This window comes from Myotis nattereri (genome assembly GCF_964212035.1).
Source record: "Myotis nattereri genome assembly, chromosome: 12".
NCBI lineage: Eukaryota > Metazoa > Chordata > Mammalia > Chiroptera > Vespertilionidae > Myotis > Myotis nattereri.
Window position 1 is genome coordinate 59,091,120 of NC_138087.1, and position 17,696 is coordinate 59,108,815.

The 17,696-nt window shown below is 41.0% G+C and overlaps 1 protein-coding gene across 2 annotated transcripts in view; it reads right to left on the reverse strand.

The window, feature by feature from the left end:
• GRIN3A (glutamate ionotropic receptor NMDA type subunit 3A) overlaps window positions 1-17,696 on the reverse strand; it is a gene marked incomplete at its 5' end in the record, with an annotated part of 145,770 nt that overhangs the window by 95,509 nt on the left and 32,565 nt on the right. For both annotated transcript variants that reach the window (XM_081103598.1, XM_081103599.1), the window contains one exon: window positions 2,334-2,938. In XM_081103598.1, coding sequence (XP_080959724.1) covers window positions 2,334-2,938 — 605 coding nt within the window. The remainder of the gene's footprint in view (window positions 1-2,333; window positions 2,939-17,696) is intronic.

The window sequence follows — 17,696 nt, forward strand, 5'->3', positions numbered from 1 at the left end:
CCCCCCCATTAATTTTTAGAGAAACTGAAAGAGAGAGAGGGAGGGGGAGAGAAAGAGAGAGAAACATCAATGTGAGAGAGAGATACATTGATTGGTTGCCTCCTGCACACACCCTGGTTGGAGCCGGGGATTGAACCTGCAACTCAGGTAGGTGCCCTTGACCGGGAATCAAACCCATGGACCTTTGGCCTGAGGGCCAATGCTCTAACCACTGAGAAAACCGGCCAGGGTTCCTTCTTTCTGTATCGATTTCAATAAATGCATATTAAGTGACTGCTATATGCTAGGTATTAAACTAAGCTGGGTAATATTTCTACTTAATAAAATTCATATTTTGGCTCAGAAGTCAGACACAGGCAAACAGTGATGATTTGTACATAATTTCATGTACGAAGTGCCATGGGCTCCTTATGGAAGGAGACATAACTTTCATATAAATTTAATCTGGAGAAGCCAGAAAGATCAGTATGATCTTGATAAAATAACCCCTCGAGGTATATGTTATAACCCATGTCAATAAATATTTCTCCCTGTAGTTTTTAAACATTTTTAGGATCCAAACAGAGTCATTTTTCTTGGGCTCTCCATTGTATATGAGACAGAAAGATGCTAAATAACTTAATGTAGTTTTCACAAGTGGTTTTTCCTGCCTGCTATTTACAATTGTCCTTTCAAAATAATGACTATTCTGAATTATAAATAAAAACTTTGCTTATATTTTTGTTATGAGGGTGAATGTTTCTTATGCTAGATAAAATTCTGAGCCTCGCTTATGTACTAGTTCAAAAATAGTAGATTAAATCTGGACAGAATCTATAAAATAAAAATACTCATAAAATTTATCTTGTGGAATTTCAAATACAATATGAGAAAAATGAAAAGATCAGATTATGGTAGAATACCTACTTTTATCATTAAAAGGTTCCTAATAAATAATTTTTTCATTTTATTAACAATCTTCTTTAGGAAGTATATAGGTTATACTTAAACTCTGCCATACACATGGCATTTAGCATGTTGCCTTGCACATATTAGGTGCTCAATCCTCATGTGTAAAATTAAATGTAAAATGCGTAGGCCCTCCTGACCTTTCATCAAACCATCATGTCTTTCTAAAAGGTAAGACACTATGAGGTTGTCTTGTGTTTCTCAATATGGTCAGAGTCTCTGTACTAGGAGGACTGCCTAAAAATGGGCTCAAACCTAGAGCTAAGCCTTTTCCTCTGAAAGATCAGTAGTACTACGATGTGGCTTCTTTGATCATAGGTGATCCTCTTCAGAAAAAAAAAAATCTAGGCCCTTATAAAGTAACCTTTAAAGATACTGTCCTTTTGGGGGATCATGAGAACCATTTCTATAAAATGGGTTATTGTTTCATTTAAATGGGCTTTTTCATTTTAGCTTCTGAGCCAGACTGAGAAACCGGAGAGGAAATATACCTAAATTTATATATACATATATATATATATATATATATATATATATATATACACACACACACACACACATATATATATATACACATACATACATATATATATACATATATATGTGTGTGTGTGTGTGTGTGTGTGTGTAATACTCTTATAGGAACTCTTAGTTTGTTCTTTTTCTATGTGTGTATGTATGTATGTATGTATGTACCTACCTACGTATGTATCCATCACAATGTCTCCATGGATAGTAGTATCTACTGATTACATTAGTGAGTAAGGAAACCAGGGCGCAGAGAAGTAAGGTAACTTGACCAAGTCACACAAGTGGCAGAGCCAAATTCAAGTTCAGAGTCTGGTTCCAGGTTCTATGCCTGTAACCCCTACGCATACTGTCTCAAGCACCTGGGAGGAGAGAAAAGTCTGTTTCCTGCTTGACTAAATTTTTGTCCAGGTCTGTCGATAGGGGAAAGTGTGGGCAGGGACAGAAACATTTTTGTGCATTTCTATGAGCTGAGCATCATGTTAGGTACTTTTCATACATAATTTCAAGGTATCTTTATTATTATATTAAGCTATTCAATATTACCCCAGTTTATCAATTAGCAAACTGAGGCTGAGAGTTGTTAAATAACTTGCCAAGGACATACAGCCAGAGAGGTACCAAGTCAGGGTTCAAAAGTAGGACTGAGTGTTCCCCACTACACACCATATGCTAAAAAAGTCTACAGATCAAATTCCAGATGACAGATCATGAAATACTAGCCTCATGTAACCAGAAATATTATTAGAGCTTGAAGTTTCTCAGAATCAAGATTTTTACAAAGGAGACAGACAGGGAAATTTTACTTCCTGTCCCAGCCTGGTGCATGGGGATGTAACCCAGGCCTTGCTTCCTACCTTGACAGATATTGTCCTGATGTGAGGTTTGCAGTTTCCACATCCATGCAGTTCATTGTGCTGGGAATGAGAGCAAGTTCTGGCTGGATCATGGTGGCTGAGGCTACAGCTCTTGCGACCAATTCCATGGCATCTTGCACATAGTACTCAAAGACCGACTGTGTTGTTTTCCCATGAGCGATGAGCCCTAAGGGAAGACCTTCTGTCCTCAGTTCCTCGACATTCTGTGAGTCCCCCAGCACCCAACGAAGCTCAGAGGGCATTACCCAAAACTGGGTGGTAATCTCGAAAATCCGCCGGATACTGTCCATGTGGCAGCCGAACATCACCACTGTGGGCGTGCTGTTCTTAATGCTCTCCAGCTGGACCTGCAGGAAGCTGAGGAGGTCCTCGGTGGAGGAGAGGTTGGTGGTGATGTTGATGACAGAGCCGAGGTGGAACCTGGCGTTGTCCTGGGTGAGGAGGAGGAAGTCGGTGATGTTCCAGTCTTCCTGGCACAGCAACAAGCTAAAATTGTACCAGTTGTTCATGGTCAGGATTGAGACAGTGACATCAGCATCAGAACTTAATGAATTTTCTAAACTCAGCTGTAGGTGAAGGGGATTCTGTATTTAAAGATATGAAAAAGAACAATTAGAAAGTGTTGGCCAAGGATTATAACATAGGGTGCTTCTGCTTTCTAGTGAGGCTTAATCCTCATATTTCCCCCTGTAATATTTAAATGCACATCTGGGATAAAATTCCCATAATTTGGAAAACTATGTTTCCTATCTAATGGGATTATTGATTCCTTACAACTGATTTCCTCATAATGTTTGCTAAGATTATCAGATGGTTCTTAGTGTCACTATTGGGGTGACACAACCATATATACATTTGGTCTTTAATTTTTATTAGGCCTGTCTACTTCCTAACAGACTTCGCCCTTTATGCATCCCATTTCTAATTATTACTGTTATTAACCTGTTTGTTAAGTTTTCCTCTCAGGTGACATAGTTGAAAAAATTACATATGCTTTCCTTTAAAATTAATAGCAGGTACTTATATAAGGACTAGAGACCTGTGCATGACATTTGTGCACTGGGGGGAAGGGAGAGGGGAGTTCCTCAGCCTGGCCTGCTGCCTCTCGCAATCCAGGACCCCTTGGGGAATGTCTGCCTGCTGGCTTAGGGTGATCAGGCCTAAGCCGGCTGTCAGACAACCCTCTCACAGGCCGGGGCTCCCTCATTCCTTACCGCCCGCCTGCAGCCCAGCTTCTGGCTGAGCAGCGCTCTCCCCCCACACCACCACCCCAAGCGTACTGACCACCAGGGAACAGCTCCTGCGTTAAGCATCTGCCCCCTGGTGGTCAGTGCGCGTCATAGCAACTGCTGTTCCGCCTTACGGTTGATTGGCATATTGGGGTTTTATTATATAAGATGGTGTGGGAAATGGATGCATCATAGTTTCTGAGACTTCTAGCCACTGAGGAAGGCACTTCTAATATTCATGGTGCTATGGTCTGAATGTTTGTGTTCGCCCCAAGTTCATATGTTGAAATACTAATGCCCAGGAAAGTGATTAGGTCATGAGAACGGAACCCACATGAACCCTCCTGAGAGGCTCGAGAGACCTTCCTTTCCCCTTCCTCCATGTGAGGGCCCAGTGAGATGTTGGCTGCCTGTGACCCAAGAGATGGCCCTCACCCAACCATGCTGGCACTGTGATCTTGCACATCCAGCCTCCAGAACTGAGAAATACATTTCTGTTGTTTACAAGCCACCCAGTCTGTATTCTAGCAGCCTGATCAGAATAAGACATATGGCATAATTAACAATTTATACACTAAGATTAAGTTCAATAATGAAGGCTTGCTTACATTTCTGTATCTACCGAGAATGGATTCTTGCTGTGAAATGTGTGCTTATGTAGCTTCCATCATAACTTCATCTACTTATGGAACTCACCAATTCCATGAAGGAAGAATATCATATTTGAAAAGTCACAAATTACTAATCAAATAAGTGGAAATAGTCCTCTAATGAATAAACTTATTAAGGTGTTCTTCCCAAGAACAGACATTTGACACATTTATCATTTCATATTGACATCCTGAGAATGTTCAGCACAAATCCTTATATGTATTAGGTGCACAATATATATTGGCCGCACTGAACTAAGTATGTTCCCATTGGGAACGATCATACTATTGAACTATTTCTGAGAAACTGTCCAACATTCAAGTCAATAATATCAGTAGAGAAATGAGGAGGACGTTCTCAGCAAAGTTTCAAGCCCTTGAACAAAAGGAAGTGTGGCCTTTCCTTACCCACCAAAAAAAAAAAAAAAAAAAAAAAAGTCACAAGAAATAGCATTTGATATGTGTAGAATAAGGAGTATTCCAAAGGGATTTATGGGAGACAAACTATGACCAAAGGCAGTAAATGAGCACAATAGGTAGGACTGAATCTTAGAACTTATTTTGAGAATTTGACCGTCCTTCCAAATGAAGCTGTGGCAGGGCTTGTAATGATAAAAGGAGAGCATTTAGGGGACCAGCTATTGGCTGCAGTCCACGGGGAGGGGGAAACTGAGCCCTCTAGGATCGTGATTAAATGCTGTTCCACTGGAAGCCAGTGCTGGCAATGGTAGAAAGGGGGATGGGAAAAGTGTGTGTGTTTTTTTTTTTTTCAAATTAAAATCTAATGACAAGATTAGATATGAGAGGCAAAAAAGAGAAAGGTGTCAAAAACCAGGACACAGTATCCAGTAGGTAGTTTGGTTTCCAGGCTGGGGGAGCCCTGAAAGATCTTGAGATAAGAGAGGAATGAAAGCTTTGCTTCCTCCCTCCTACTACTGATTCATATCAATTGCTCCAGAGAGTTTTTTTCTGTCTTCCTCTTTTCGCTTTCTTTCTTTCCTTCTTCCTTTTTATGTCTTCCTTTGCCTTAACCCTCTTCCAGAAGCAAAGAGCACGGGAAGGCAAGCTCCGTTTTTAGGTGGCAGAAATAAACTATTCTCAACTGTTTTCTTGGCTTCAGCTCCCTATTTTGTTGCCAGTTTTCTTTCTAAAACATGAATATGACCGTATCATTCTTCTGCACCCCAACCTCTGAATCACCCATAGGACACATTTCAAAATCAATAGTATGGCTTAGGAGGCCGTTCCTAGTCTTTAACCTCCAATACTCCAAATATGCACACCAAGACAAGTCACAGCGGACAGTGTAGTTCTCTTGTGTCAGAGTGAGCTTTCCATGCCTACACAAGTATGATACCCCATCTCACCACCTAGAAATGCATTTGCCTGGATTCATCGTCATCCTTTAAAACTCAGCTTTTCCATGCAGATTTCCAGAAACTAGTTTATGTAGTGTTTATGACTGTTTCTGTTGCTGCTGCTGAGGATCTCTTACTTTTTTGTCTCACACTATTTTTGCCCTGTTGGTTTCCGGCAGTGGTGAACTGGGTTTTTGTTGGATGGTTCCTCTAACTGCTGACCAACAGAATTAATCATCTCATGTCTGTGTCATGTCCGACCCTTTATTACAGAACTCTTCACACCACAGTGTAGCTATTTGGTTACGTGTATATCTATCATACTAGATTGGAAGCTTCTTAAGGACAAGAAATATATCTCAACCACTTCTTCCAGCACAATTCTTATTCAACGTGAGAGTATTTGTCAAACAGGATTCTTTTTTTCTTGGCTTCAAGTCCTGGGCTATGATCATAATCTCTTCCCTGAAAGAGTAAGAAGAAGACCATTCCTAGCAGAACTCTTAGATCTGGTATTTTGTCCCTAGTTGCAACAATGGCCCATCATACAGTTTCCATGAAGGGATTCATTAAACAGTATGTGAGGAGCAAGCTCTAATGGATACAGGGATGAAAATGTTCTCTTCTTGCCAGATGCAAGCTGGCCCGGAAGGCGGGGCCCCCTCACTGCTCCCATGTGCCAGCCACACAGGCATGCCATTCTAACCCATGCGCGAACACGTCTTAAAGTGACTTGACCCATGGGCCTTTAGGATTACTTGCAAATATTAAGTCTACAGATGCCAAGGCTCTCCTTCACATGCTCTTACCAAGTGGAGGGAGCAGTACAGAGGGCTGCCCGAAAGCACAGGCTTTCAAGTCCTACAAGCTTGGGTTTGGGATCCAGGCTCCCTTTCTGAGTAACTGCAGCCTTGGGAAAATTATTCTTTCTGAGCCTCATTTTGGTCATCTGTTAAAGGAGGCTGGTCACTGCAGCCACCTCCTGAGGCCACTGTTTGGATAAAATAAGGCAATATACATAAAGCAGTAGGTACATCGGTAGCTATTATGAGCTTTTCATTTGTATTATTATTAGATTATAATTTCTGGACAAAGTCCATGTATTATGTTTTCCTGCATCCTTAATGCAACCCTAAAAGCAGGGTTGCATTTCTTTAAATGGCTGGGCTTTTAAAGGAGTAAGATTTAATTTTCAGGAAAAAACTGGAAAAGGGGGAAGACTGTTCTAGGAAAAGTTCAATAATTATGATTAGTAGGGGTAGGGGGATGCAAGTATCTCATTATATAGGCATTCTCTGAGACTTTAAAAAAATAAAGAAGCATATAAAAATGATTATTCACTATATATAGCTAAACATATAAGCATTTAAAAAACATACATATTTAACCAAAGTAAGGCAACATATGCTTAAATTCTGGCTGCATCATTTAGGAGCTCTGTGGTCTTCTACAAGTCATTTAGTGTTTTGGAGTAAAATTCTTCATCTTCAAAACGAGATGAATTCACTTAGAGAATTAAATATGAGAAGGAAATAAACACATGGAAAGTGCCTGGCACAGGGAGGGTCGGTGGTGGTGGCTGCTACAGTCTGCTTGAGTTAAGGCGTTGCATTGGAAGTGCTTGCTAAAGTGACTGACTGGGGGACAACTTTTCTCTTTGCTATTGTTCTTTTTCCTTCTCTTGCCAGTGGTTCTCAACCTTCCTAATGCCACGACCCTTTAATACAGTTCCTCATGTTGTGGTGACCCCCAACCATAAAATTATTTTCGTTGCTACTTCATAACTGTAATTTTGCTACTGTTATGAATCATAATGCAAATATCTGATATGCAGGATGTATTTTCAGGGGACACGACCCACAGGTAGAGAACCGCTGCGTCTTGTCTCTTTTCAAACAATGGTCCCTGAAATAGGTGTCTTTTACAAATACCAATTACACAAACTCTTTACCAGGAAAACAGCCACTCTGTCTCAGGCTGGAAGAGACCATTCATTTGGCAGATATTATGTTTATAGCAGAGTACTCCCCCCCTCACCCCCCATCCCCAAGCCTCTTTCCAGTTCTAGTGTCACTTCACAAGTTAAGGAATTTTTGGTGCCAACTGCTGGAGATCCCCCATCAATTTTTGTTGTCCCTGAGAGTACAGATTAAGCTATTTTCTGGATCAGTAGAAGTTTCAAAAACAGGGTTGGCTGCAGTGAAGAGCTTGCCAGAGAGCTTTGAGATATTCCCTTGGCAGAAGAAAAGAGGTAATGAAACCAGGTTTGCTGTAAGAGTGGAGAAAAGATGAAATTCTCTTAGCTCTTTTCTGGCAAGCACACCCATTCGGTTTTGCCTTCTAGGCCAAAGCTCAGAAAGCTCAAGTGAACATAATATTTCCACTCCTTTTAACAGAGACGAAACCCCATTCCTTTCATAAGTCTGCTGTTGCTAACTGTTTAAGGAGCCCAGAACCGACTTTCTCTGCTGCTATAGCTACTGCTCAGCCAAAGAGGCCGCAGGAAGTTTTCTGCTTCTCATCTCACACCTCATTTAACTTATGTGATATAGAAGTCATTTTTTCTGAAAATTAAAGCTTATTCCTTTAGAAGCCCAGGCCTTTAAAGAAATTAACTAGTTTTAGGGTTGCATTAAGGATACAGGCAAACATAATGTATGGATCTTGCCCAGAAATTATAATCTAATAATAATACAAATGAAAAGCTCATACTAGCTACTGATGTCCCTGGTGCTTTATGCATATTGCCTTATTTTATCCTCACAATGGCCTCAGGAGGTGGCTGGAGTGACCAGCCTCCTTTAACAGATGACCAAAATGAGGCTCAGAAAGAATAATTTTCCCAAGGCTGCAGTTACTAAGAAAGGGCGCCTGGATCCCAAACCCAAGTTTGTAGGACTTGAAAGCCTGTGCTTTCGGGCAGCCCTCCATTTGATATGAGCATGTGAACGAAAGCCTTGGCCTATGTAGACTTAATATTTATAGTTCCAATTATTTGCAAGTAATCCTTGAGGCCCATGGATCAAGTCACTTTTAGGATGTGTCCCGGCATGGGTTAGAATGGCATTCCTTGTGTGGCTGGCATATGGGAACCAGTGAGGGGGCCCAGCCTGCTGCCCAGCATGCACCTGGCTTCCCAGCCTTTTTCTTCATTCACCCTCCCATTTGTAGCAAATTTTGTGAAATCAAAAGATTTGAATTCTTCATTAACAGCAATTTAACAAAGAAATTCAGTTGTATAATTAATGACATCTGTTTTGTGTTCGGTAGAATAAGAAAATTTGGAAAAACTCAATTTTTCATTTAGATGCTACTGAATTTCATGGTTGAAACTATCATCCATAATGGTGTCCAACCAATATGTATGGGGGTGTCAACAAAGATCTCAAGACATATCCCTCAGGATTTTGAGTGATTCTATATAATAAAAGCTTAATATGCTAAGTGTCTGGTTGACTGGTTGGCCGTTCAACCAATAAAAGCATAATATGCTAATGATATGGTAAGGCCGCTCAACCGCTCGCTATGATATGCACTGAACACCAGGGGGCAGACAGCTGACTGGTCGACCAGTTGCTATGATGTGCACTAACCACCAGGGTGCAGACACTCCAACCGGTAGGTTAGCTTGCTGCTGGAGTTCAGCCAATCGGGACTGAGTGAGATGGGCTGGACACAACCTGGAGCCCTCCTGTTGCCCCTCCTTGGCTGGCCAACCTCCTGTGTCCCTCCCCGGTTCCGATCGTGTACCGGTGGGGTCCCTTGGCCTGGCCTGCGTCCTCTCCCAATCCGGGACCCCTCAGGGTCGGAGATGTCGAAGAGCCAATTTCGGCCCGATCCCACAGGCCAGGTCAAGGGACCCCACTGGTGCATGAATTCGTGCACCGGGCCTCTAGTATTTTTATAAAACAATACATAACAGAGTAGTAAAATAGAATGGATGCTTTAGAACAGGGGTGGGCAAACTTTTTGACTCGAGGGCCACAATGGGTTCTTAAACTGGACCGGAGGGCCGGAACAAAAGCATGGATGGAGTGTTTGTGTGAACTAATATAAATTCAAAGTAAACATCATTACATAAAAGGGTACGGTCTTTTTTTTTTTTTTAGTTTTATTCATTTCAAACGGCCGGATCCGGCCCACGGGCCGTAGTTTGCCCACGGCTGCTTTAGAATGTAGTACTCTGGTTGCATGGTACACTTGGCATAATATTGCCAATCATGCTGGGTGTGGTCTATTTCACTGCAGCAATATTGGGGAGGCTGGTTTGACCTCCTTGAATAGAGCAAACAGTGATAGACTGACTCAGTCTTAGGGGGGAGTGTTGGCATGCCTAACACTATCTTAAAAGAAAAGAAAGAAATGGCTGATTTATTCATCCAACAAAACATGTGAAAGCCTATTACCAGCCAGGCCACAGATACTGAGATGCATGTCTTCAGGCAGAAGAAACAGTAGGAGCACGCATGCGATTCCCTTTGAATCAACTCAATCCTTCTTTCCCCAGACCCTATTTCCAAAAGTTGTGGCAATCATTCAAGCTTCCTGCACTGCACTTTTGATCATGCCTTTTTCCCATTCTAGTTCCATCTAATTATTATTACTATTTTAAAATATATTTTTATTGATTTCAGAGAGGAAGGAAGATGGAGAGAGAGAGAGAGAAACATCAATGATGAGAGAGAATCATGGATCAGCTGCCTCCTGCATGCCCCCTACCTGGAATTGAGCCCACAACCTGGGCATGTGCCCTGACAGGGAACTGAACCATGACCTCCTGGTTCATAGGTCAATGCTCAACCACTGAGCCATGCCAGCCGGGCCCATCTAATTATTGATACTCAACTAGTTTATCTGTATTCCACCCCACTTCTGCCTTTTGTTCTAGATGGTTATACTTTCTCTTGGCTGACCCTTGCTTGGTATCTTTAAAAGCCTTTGGCTGCCACTCACTCTCCGAGCCCTGATATCCCAGCCCACTCATACAAGATAAACCTACCCAGGTGCAACCTCTGGGGATGAAAACTGTCACTGGTATACAGTCCTTGGGAAAGGGAGAACTTTGATCAAGGGGTGTGGCTACAGAAGATATGTAGTCATACTGTGCTTAGGAGAGAGTCAGCTCAGGCAAAAAGCCCCAACACAGGAAAGGGTGAAGCAGGGACAGGTAGTTATTGGAAAAGTGGGCGTTTGACATCAGGAAAAACTGCCAGCAAGGAACAAGGTCCAAAACCTTGGTCTAGGGTTCAGAAGGTCACTGCAATTCCCATGGGAGGCCACAGGAAGGAGCATGGTGGCTCTAGGTCAGCGGTTCTCAACCTGTGGGTCGCAACCCCTTTGGGGGTTGAACGACCCTTTCACAGGGGTCGCCTAAATACATCCTGCATATCAGATATTTACATTATGATTCATAACAGTAGCAAAATTACAGTTATGAAGTGGCAACGAAAATAATTTTATGGTTGGGGGTCACCACAACATGAGGAACTGTATTAGGAAGGTTGAGAACCACTGCTCTAGGTAGACTCAGATCTTTGTTTGAGTTTGTGTGGCAGGCTCGGTGAAAATCATTTAGCCTCACAGAGCTTCATTTTCCTCTTCTCTACAATGAAAATGACACTAGCTGCCTTGCAAGGTTTAGAGGATTAAATAACATAAAGTATATAAAGCATCTGCACAGAGTAAGTAGCAAGTGGTACCTTATAATGATGATGGTGATGATAGTGATAATGACAATAATATTAGGAACATTACACTAAGAGGACTGAAGTATAAAGGCTAGACTGGTACATTCAATTTATTTAACAGAGTTGAAACCTTATTTTGAGTACCTATTTTGTGCCAGGCATTAGATACTGACTACTGAGGCCAAAGTAGTGTATAAGACCAATGTGGTCCTTTCTTTCATGGAGTTTACAATCTAGAGGTACTATTATCAGCACCAGAACACATATTGGGGGAAAGTGTAGGTATAAGGCAGTAGACTAGGACAAGAAATAGGGTCTGAAGTTTGAGCCAGACTAAAAGAATTAGTGGTTTTGTTTTTGAGTTTTAGATTATGAGGCAAATATCTTCACAACCTTCTTGCCTACATTTTGGACAAGCACTGGGTACTGGGGCAAGGCCAAGTCTGCACGTGGCGGTCAAGTGGCCATGGGTGGTTGGGGAAGTAGGATAAGCCTGGAAGAAGGCAGAATCTGACAACCATGGAGGCTTCATCACATATATGACATGCAGTACTTGGTACATATTAGCTTATTATTATTATTATTGGTGTTAATAAAATGATCACACTTCTGTGAGCTGGCATAATTGATCCTTCCCTGATGCCCACAGCATTCTGATGCCAACACCAGTCACTGTGCCTGGCGGCAGGATCATGTGCCAGGGACAGGGAGGCAGCTGGTTTCCGTGTTGAACCAAGTGCAGCTGAGCTTCCGCTGATGCTGGAGCTCTCGAGTCTCTTTAGAAAGTGTATTGTCTCCCTCTCCTGCCATGGGGTCAGGTTCTCTGCTCTCCGTCCCTTCTCAGTGTGTCACTGTGCCTGCTCTTATCAACTCCTTCAGCCCCTTTTAATATACTTTTAATATACTTTCTAGAGAAAGAGTATAACTCTCATATCACAATTTTGCCTAAAATAAGAATAAAACACATCAAGACCATCCTATAAGCAAAATGGGTCAGCTTTAGCAGTATTGAGGAGGCTGTGGACTGGACTGGAATTTAAGACTGTTCTGGGAAACTTGATATCCATTTCTTCAACTGTGACAAGAGAATAATGAATAGTCAACCACCTACTTCGGGGCAATGTTGGGACCACATAATGTTATACATGTGAAAGCACTTTATGAAGTAGAGGGCACTATTAAAATGGAAGACACAATGCATCTGAACATCTGTTTCCTGGACAGTAGGGGGCGGCAGGGTCAGTAACCTAGATAAAGGCAAAGGAGGCATTTCTGGAGTAGAATATTAGAGTTAGATATAATTTTCAAATTCTAAGTCAACTTTTTCATCTTCCTATTAAGGAGGACAATATTATTTGTTATATTTTCAGAACTTTTGGAATAAAGATGTTGGCTTAAGAATGATTTTAGGTCCTATATCACCATTCCAGGTTTTGGTCAAACTAAGTAACATTTGAATGAACCAACACATTTATATGTATCAGCAAGCAGATGATTTTGCAGATAATGAAAACGTATTCAAACTACTGTTATAGACACTCTTAGTGACAAACTCTGGCATATTTTCTTTTAAAGGCATTTCATAATTTTTGACAAGTGAGTTCACAACAGGGCCAGAAATGTGCACCAGATAATTAAACTGTCTAGCATGCAAGTTAAATTTCCTATGGAAATTTGATTATGTCAATACAGCTTAAAACCATTATTAAGAGATGGCTTATGTCACATGCTAATTTGCTTTATTACACTAAGAATGAAAACTCAGCTAAATGCTGATGATTTCTTTTTTAAATACCCTTTAGAACTAACACCATAGTTGCCACAAATTTTTTCCTCAATTCCATAGGCCATTTTTTAAATTGATACAAGTACATACTTTATACATTTAAACCATGGTTCAACTAATTGTGATGTAATATGGCTTTTATATATACTAGTTTAGCACCTCAGATTAATTTCATAATTGTAAAGTCATTTTAATTGCATAATGGCTTATTATTTCATTTGGAAATGTAAAAAAAAAAAATTATTGACTCCCATTTCTTGCTTGATACCCGCCATGAGCCAGTTTAACACTGGAAATAGCATTGTGTGGTCACTTCGGCCGCACATATTCATTTTGGGGAAATAGTATTAGCATGCCATTAAACAGTGTCTCAGTAAATTTCCATATTAGCACCTTATCTCAACACTTGTGATCCACTAATTATGATTAAGCTTTGCTGCAATGACATTTTATTTCACTGGTATTACTGGGCACACATTAACATAATTAATCCTTTGTACCTTTCAAATCCTGGTTCAAAGCAAGAAAGCACTGGAAATGTTAATTTTAGTTTTAAAGTTTCTGGTCAGAGAGGCAGTACTTTCTCATGAATTAGTGATCAAACTCAAAGGCTCTTTAAGCAGTTTGGGTGACCTCAGGCCCAGGACAATGAATTCTGCATGAACAGGCTTGTGTTCTTTGAGGATGGTCTATGTGAGCATTCTCACTGATTCAAAAAAGACCTAGTTGGCTAGTTTTCAGATTTAAGATCTGGACTGAATCCAGCCCTGAGGTGAACTCACTTGTCAAATCACTGCCTATATCCATTCAATAATCGAACAATAATCAATCAGACAGGGCAGAAATATTAAATTTGGAATGATTCACCAAAAGCCAATTAGTGCACTTAGGCTTTTAGCCTTTTGTTTGAAAGGGACCTGAAAGCTCACCTAACCCAGATTCCTGTACAGTTTATGGAATGCCATGAATTAGGCAGTGAGTAAAAGGTGTTTCTCCTTCCATTAGAAAGGTTAATAATTTGCTTAATTGAGGTGGTCTGCCTTCATTATGGTCTTTAGTGAATATGACTAAAATTTAATATTCAGGAGTAGCTGCTTGTGTTTAATTTTATCTCCTGAATTTTAAAGGAAAGATTCAGGCTTTGCCCAACTTATACCCTCTAATATCTCTCTGTGGTCCTTAAGCCACAAGTAATTGCCCTTTATAACAGAGGTAAGAAGAGTGCACTCATTTATGACTTCATTACTTTTCCTTCTCCTCTGTGACAAACATATGCAATCACATCACGTCTTGAGAGCACTGTAACATTAATGACTAATATTTTAGCTAAAAAGAATCAAGTCAAATCAAATGAATTTTCTGAAATTATTTACTGTTCATATATATTCATTCTGATGGCATTATTTAGCCTCTATTGGCATTATTTTCTTTAAAACTCTTGCACATCACACCAAAGCTTTTAGGGAAGACCCTCCAAAGATCACCATCATGTTTTCACAGTCAGTCCAAGGGAGCACAGACCCAGAGAGAAGCAGGGGCCTTGGGAAGTCTATTATTTTCAGAAAAAAAAGAGAGAATTGATAATCCAGCATCTCAAACTATGAAATTCACAATGTTAGTAACATTCTATTTCCTTTCATTCTGTGTCCTGGATGATCCTGCGGAGTTCTGATATCCTATCTCTTGCCTCCCTTTCCAGATTATGCAAGATCCATCAGAGCAGAATGTTACATCTCTATGTATTCCAGCCCACACGCTTATCTCCTTTGACACAACAGTGGTGTCATCTTGTCCTGTTTATTCAAGTGTCTAAGAACATCTTAGTTTTCTTTTATCTTGGAAGCCACTCAAACACATCTGGAATTATACAAGTGCTCCGGCTCTCTTGCTTCCACATCCACAGGCAGGTCATTTTCTCTTTACCCCCCTTTTTTACATCACCAACTCCCAGTCTTCTTTCAAGGCTGTGCTCAGGCTCTTTTTCTCCAGGTAAACATTCCTGACTTGCCTCACTCTCAAGGTGTATTACCTACCTCACTTTTAACTGCTGGTCCACCATACCCCATACATCCCCCAATCATTTATTACATAGCATAGTCATCATTAGCTTACTCATCTCTCTCCTTTCTGAACTATTTGGAAGCCAGAGAGGGTATCTTGTATAGTAAAACTAGAGGCCTGGTGCACAAAATTGTGCATGGGTAGGGTCCCTAGGCCTGGCCAGTGACCAGGGCCAATTGGGGCATTCCTTCCCCTGGCTGCTGGCCGGGGCTTTCCTTCGTTCCACGCTGGCCCCTGGTGGTCAGGGCACATCCTAGCGAGTGGTAGAATTCCCGGTCGGTTGAACTCCCGAGGGGACAATTTGCATATTAGCCTTTTATTATATAGATTCCAAGTTAACAGTGCCCAGAAAATAGATCCACAGTAAAGATTTGTGGGTTGAATGAATAAATGGTGATGTGTAGTTAGATTTAGACAGAGAATTCTGACCTTCAGCTGAGCTGTGTGTCGATTTTTTATGAGTCATTTCCCTTCATATTTGACTAATACAATTTCTCTCCAGAGGGCAGAGTAATATTATCTGCATTCCCATAAAATCTTATCCTTCTAAGAAGACACAAATCTTCTCCGGTGTCAATCAAAACAGGGGCACCTGAACATCCAGAGGACTGACAGAACTGTCAAGTGCACACGCCCCTGAGGCACTGTTTAGAAGTACAAGTGAATCAGAATCCGCACAAACTTAGGGCATGTCAGTCAGTCATTTTCTTTACACTCAAAATGTTTGTGCGGAAACATTTATTGTGCTTTATAAATTATTCATAATGCAATTTGTTAAAATGCTCCACACTGATGCATTTAAAATATGATCCACTATACAGACGTATTCAGTTACTTATCTGGTACCTAAAGTGAGGTACCATTATAGAACTGGAGAAATAACTGAAATTGCAGCAACCAACCTAGAAGAGTATTCTAACAAAGTAAATGGAAATAGCAGTAAATAAACAAGACTATGTTAAGGGCTAATGGACTGTGAAGGGGCAGATAAAGGAAGATGACAGAAGTTTTATCTTGATTTTAAAACTTAAAAAGAACACATGTATTATTACTATGCATCTATTATTACTAAGAAAGTATCTTGCATTTTGCATTAAAGAAAAGCAAGCAGGCTTCTGTTTACTTGAATTCAGAGACACAGCTATTAGATGGCACGGAGGATGGGGAGAGGGAAATGCAGACAACTAACCTACAGTATAAACCTCTCCTTCCCCCGAATTAGTCTGGTTTGCCACAGTGTATATGGCGAAAAGTGAAGATGCTTAAATTTCTCAAGGAAATGAAATACAGATTGCTCTGAGCTGAAGCGAGGCAAGCCCAGAATGAGTTCCCGAAGCATCTGGCAACTTCCAGTTGTAGAAATGAGGGGCAGTTTTTCATTCCTCTCTCTCACCTCCCTACTGACCTTGTTCTGGAATTGGCTTCAGCAGTTTCTCTCCCCTGGGATCTCCCATCGACTTACAAATCTCCTTAATATCAACCACTTTCCTCCTCCAGCTACTACTCCATATTTTACTCCTTCTCTTCAGCACAAGTCTGAATATTTATTGATGTTTAAAGTTTCTACTTCCTTGGCCTTGGTCGGGTAGCTTAGTTGATTAGAGCATCGTCCCTATAGCTTGTGGGTTCGATCCCCAGTCAGAACACATACAAGAAACAATCAATGAATGCACAAATAAGTGGAATGACAAATTGATGTCTCTTTCTCTCTCTCTTTAAAATCAACAAACAAAACTTTCTATCTACTCATTTTCCATTATTAGGATTTCAAAACTACCATCAATTTTTATTAAAACCATCAATGACAAATACTGCTGAAATCAAAGGCTGATTTTCATTCTACCTGTAACTCAACCTCTAGATACCATTTGACAGTTGCTTACTTTTGAAACACGTCGTCCTCCACGCTCCTCAATCCCGTATGTCCTGTCCTTCCTACCTCACCAGTCGCTTCTTCTCAGAGTCATTTTATAAATCTGAGGTAGCCCAGAGCTCTGTCCTTGCCTCTCCTCTTATCAACACTCCAATCTACTGAACTTAAATACCACCTTTGCCCTTTATTCTCCAACCTGGACCTTATATATTTGACTGCCTTCTTGATATCTCCCTTGGGATTCCTGTCAGGCATCTGAAAGTTAACAAGCCCAGAGACTCCTGTGTTCTTTCCTCTTGGTCCCACTCCCCACTCCAGATACCCGTGTCAAATCCGCTTCCCTGAAAGTCCCCCCCAAGTCACCACGACTGTACCATCATGCACATCAATCGCTCAAACCAAAAACTAAGGCATCAGTTTTAATCCCCCTTTTCCCTTCATATCACTCATCAATGCATCCTTAAGTCCCATTCACTCCGAAATATGTCGAGAATTCAATCGCTTTCATCACCACACCGCCTCTGGAGTGAGCCTCCATCTGTCACCGGGGGCTGATGTGACAGCCTCTCACTAGTCTCCCTGCCTCCCCCACTGCCTGCCTGGATATCAGTTCTACACAGAGCAGGCAGAGTGATATTTTTAAAAATCTAAATGCACATCATTCCTTTGCTTAAAACACTTTAATAGCTTCCCACTGC